General features: G+C 48.8%; 1 protein-coding gene across 1 annotated transcript; it reads right to left on the bottom strand.

Moving 5' to 3' along the window:
* Positions 1 to 338: 338 nt before the first annotated feature.
* On the bottom strand, positions 339 to 962 carry tmem229b (transmembrane protein 229B; the record flags this gene model as incomplete). Its single annotated transcript, XM_080414258.1, has 1 exon — positions 339 to 962. One exon carries the CDS (start codon positions 960 to 962, stop codon positions 339 to 341), a length of 624 nt encoding a protein of 207 aa, XP_080270384.1.
* Positions 963 to 2,556: the final 1,594 nt, after the last annotated feature.

Below are 2,556 nucleotides of genomic sequence, written 5' to 3'. Positions count from 1 at the left end.
TGATGAAATATAGCAAAGAAGGTAACATGGTGGCTAATGTGCACCTCTGTTGACTTTCAAGGACACAGTGAGCGATCCCCTCATTGCTTCTGCTCGTTTCTGGACTGCTTCAACTCTACGTACACACAGCAGCTCCGTGTGAGTAGTAGCCTGTCTGTCCCTGTGTGGATATACTGTAGTAGGATAGGACCTTGTATGGGGTATGAGGGGAGGCTGGATGGGGGCAGAAGGGACATTGGGGAGTGGATGGGAACGGGGATGGAGAGGTCAGCAGCAGGTCGTTCCGTCAGGCCGTTTTCCGTTTGCGCGTCCTTGATTCTTTCCGTTGGTGCATTCACTCATTCCACCTTCAGATAGCCATTGGTGCTGCCGCCTGCCTCTCCTTCCCTCTCCCCTCTCCTCCTTACCCCACCCAACTCTCTCCCACCTCCACCTCCTCCTTCACCCCCACCACTTCCACTTGCGCCCTTGGCACCCACGCAGCAGTGCGACCAGCCATCTTCACGCCCCCCGTGCAAGCGCAGCCGCAGCGTCTTGCGGATGACGAGGCGCTCGGCGAGGAAGGAGGCACAGAACCACGGCACGGCATACTCGGCCGTGATCAGGCCCATGAAGTTGTAGCGGAACTCGGAGTAGTCCCAGGGGCAGGCGTTGAACTGGCGCAGCAGCAGGCCCGTGCCAAACTCCCACATGAAGGTCCACAGTGTGTAGATGAGGCAGCGCAGGAGCATGGGGCAGCGCCCGCGCAGCCCCAGGTACATGCGCTCAACGATGAGGATGCACGTGCCATAGATGAATAGAGCCCACACGCTGGTGACACCGGGAAACTTCCAGTTGCGGGTGACCACAAAATCCCACGCCGCCGTGAACATGACCTCGCAGAAGTAGCCGTGGATGGCATACAGGTACCACCGGGACAGAACCGGCAGTGGCGCGGGGGTCTCCATGGGGGTTTCCACCATCCTTCCTCCTCTCTCTTTCAAGCTATCTCTCTTCTTCTCGCTCTCCCTTGTCTCTCCAAGTTCTGGTCTCCACTAATGAGACGCAGGCCTAGAGGGAGAGAAGAGAGAAATGATTTGAGAAAGCAACATAATGGAGAAATATTTCAATTCACTTGACCTCACTTGGCTCGAGTGAGGATTGAACTGTGAGTGTGAAATACTCTGCTACTCATGATGAAAGTAGAGGCAGCTGGGGACCAGGGGTACTTAACTCTCTACTGTCCTCTAACTTCCTGCCTGTCTGACCTTCTCACTCATCAATGCTAACGTAGATGAGGCAGTGCTCTTATTTTACACAACACTGGCACTGTGTTTTATTACGCTTTTGTGTGCATATCCTGGGTTTAAGTTATATTGTGTTTACTCGTATTTCTTTTACCAAAATCTAATCAAATCAAATCATGAGACATTACAGGCATGCTATTAATTCAGATAAAGCACATGTCGTTGAGGGCATGCGGTTTACTGGTTGCTATGTCAAGTAATCGGGGGCAGTGATGTCGTTTCTTTCTTTTCCTTTATCTTTCATCTTATACGGTATGTGTTCAGCTTTTCAGAGACATTTGCAGACAACAAGCAAGTGCTGGTCACCATTGTATAAAAGTAATAGCACCCTACAGGATAGCCTGCTTCTATAATCACTGCTGAGTCTTGCACCAATTGCATCACGGTCAAACCCATAATCAGTAAAGTATCCATCGTCTGACTGCCTACGGTTCATTCACCATGTGTTCTTTTTCCAAATCCCCTAGCCTGACTCTCCAAGACTGGGATATCAGGTGTCAATGGGCCACGTTACAATACAGCAAGTCCGATAAATATAAGACAGCAATGTACTGAGAAGCCAAGTGGATCAGGGAACATAGAGCTTGTAAGGTCACATTGCAGGATAGTTTTACAATACCTCAGGAGGAAACAGTGTCATAATATTAAATGTTTGTACAATGGGACATAAGAGTGCTGTGAAAACACAAGAAAGGTTTGTACTACAAAAGCGTGTTTGAAGAACAAAAGCTGATTTTTCTTCTTTTCTTTTTCCGTTCTTGGCCGGCGTGGGACCAGGACAGGCCCATGAGGATTAGCACATTTCTCCCAAACAAGGAACAAGGCTTCACGTGAGGAACCGGGCTGTACCGGCTGCCTAAACCCCTAACCCAGTGATGCCCAACATGTCGGCAGAGGCACACTGGTGGGTCCCCAAATAATTGGCTAAACACTCTAGATTCTAGAGGTTTGGGCCGCTACAATTGATGCAAGCTGGAACACAAACAATCGATCGATTGATTGATTGATCATTAAAATAAACACGTTCTGAAAATGCTTTCGAGATTTTAAATGAGCATTCTTGCTAACGCTATCTTACAATAAATGCACAAAATCTCTGTACGTACGTACTGTATGTCCGTCCGTCCATCTGTAGTTCACGTATCTCGAGACCCATCCGACCGTCCGACTTCAAACTACATAATGCCTATAATACAGTATATGCGCATGCCCATATATATGGGCATATACTGATGACATCAGGGATCTCCATATATGGGCATAAAAGGGA

This window comes from Gymnoscopelus braueri, assembly GCF_963280865.1.
Source record: "Gymnoscopelus braueri genome assembly, chromosome: 19".
NCBI classification, from domain to species: domain Eukaryota; kingdom Metazoa; phylum Chordata; class Actinopteri; order Myctophiformes; family Myctophidae; genus Gymnoscopelus; species Gymnoscopelus braueri.
The sequence above is the reverse complement of the archived record's forward strand: the minus strand, read 5'-3'. Positions and strand labels throughout refer to the sequence as shown.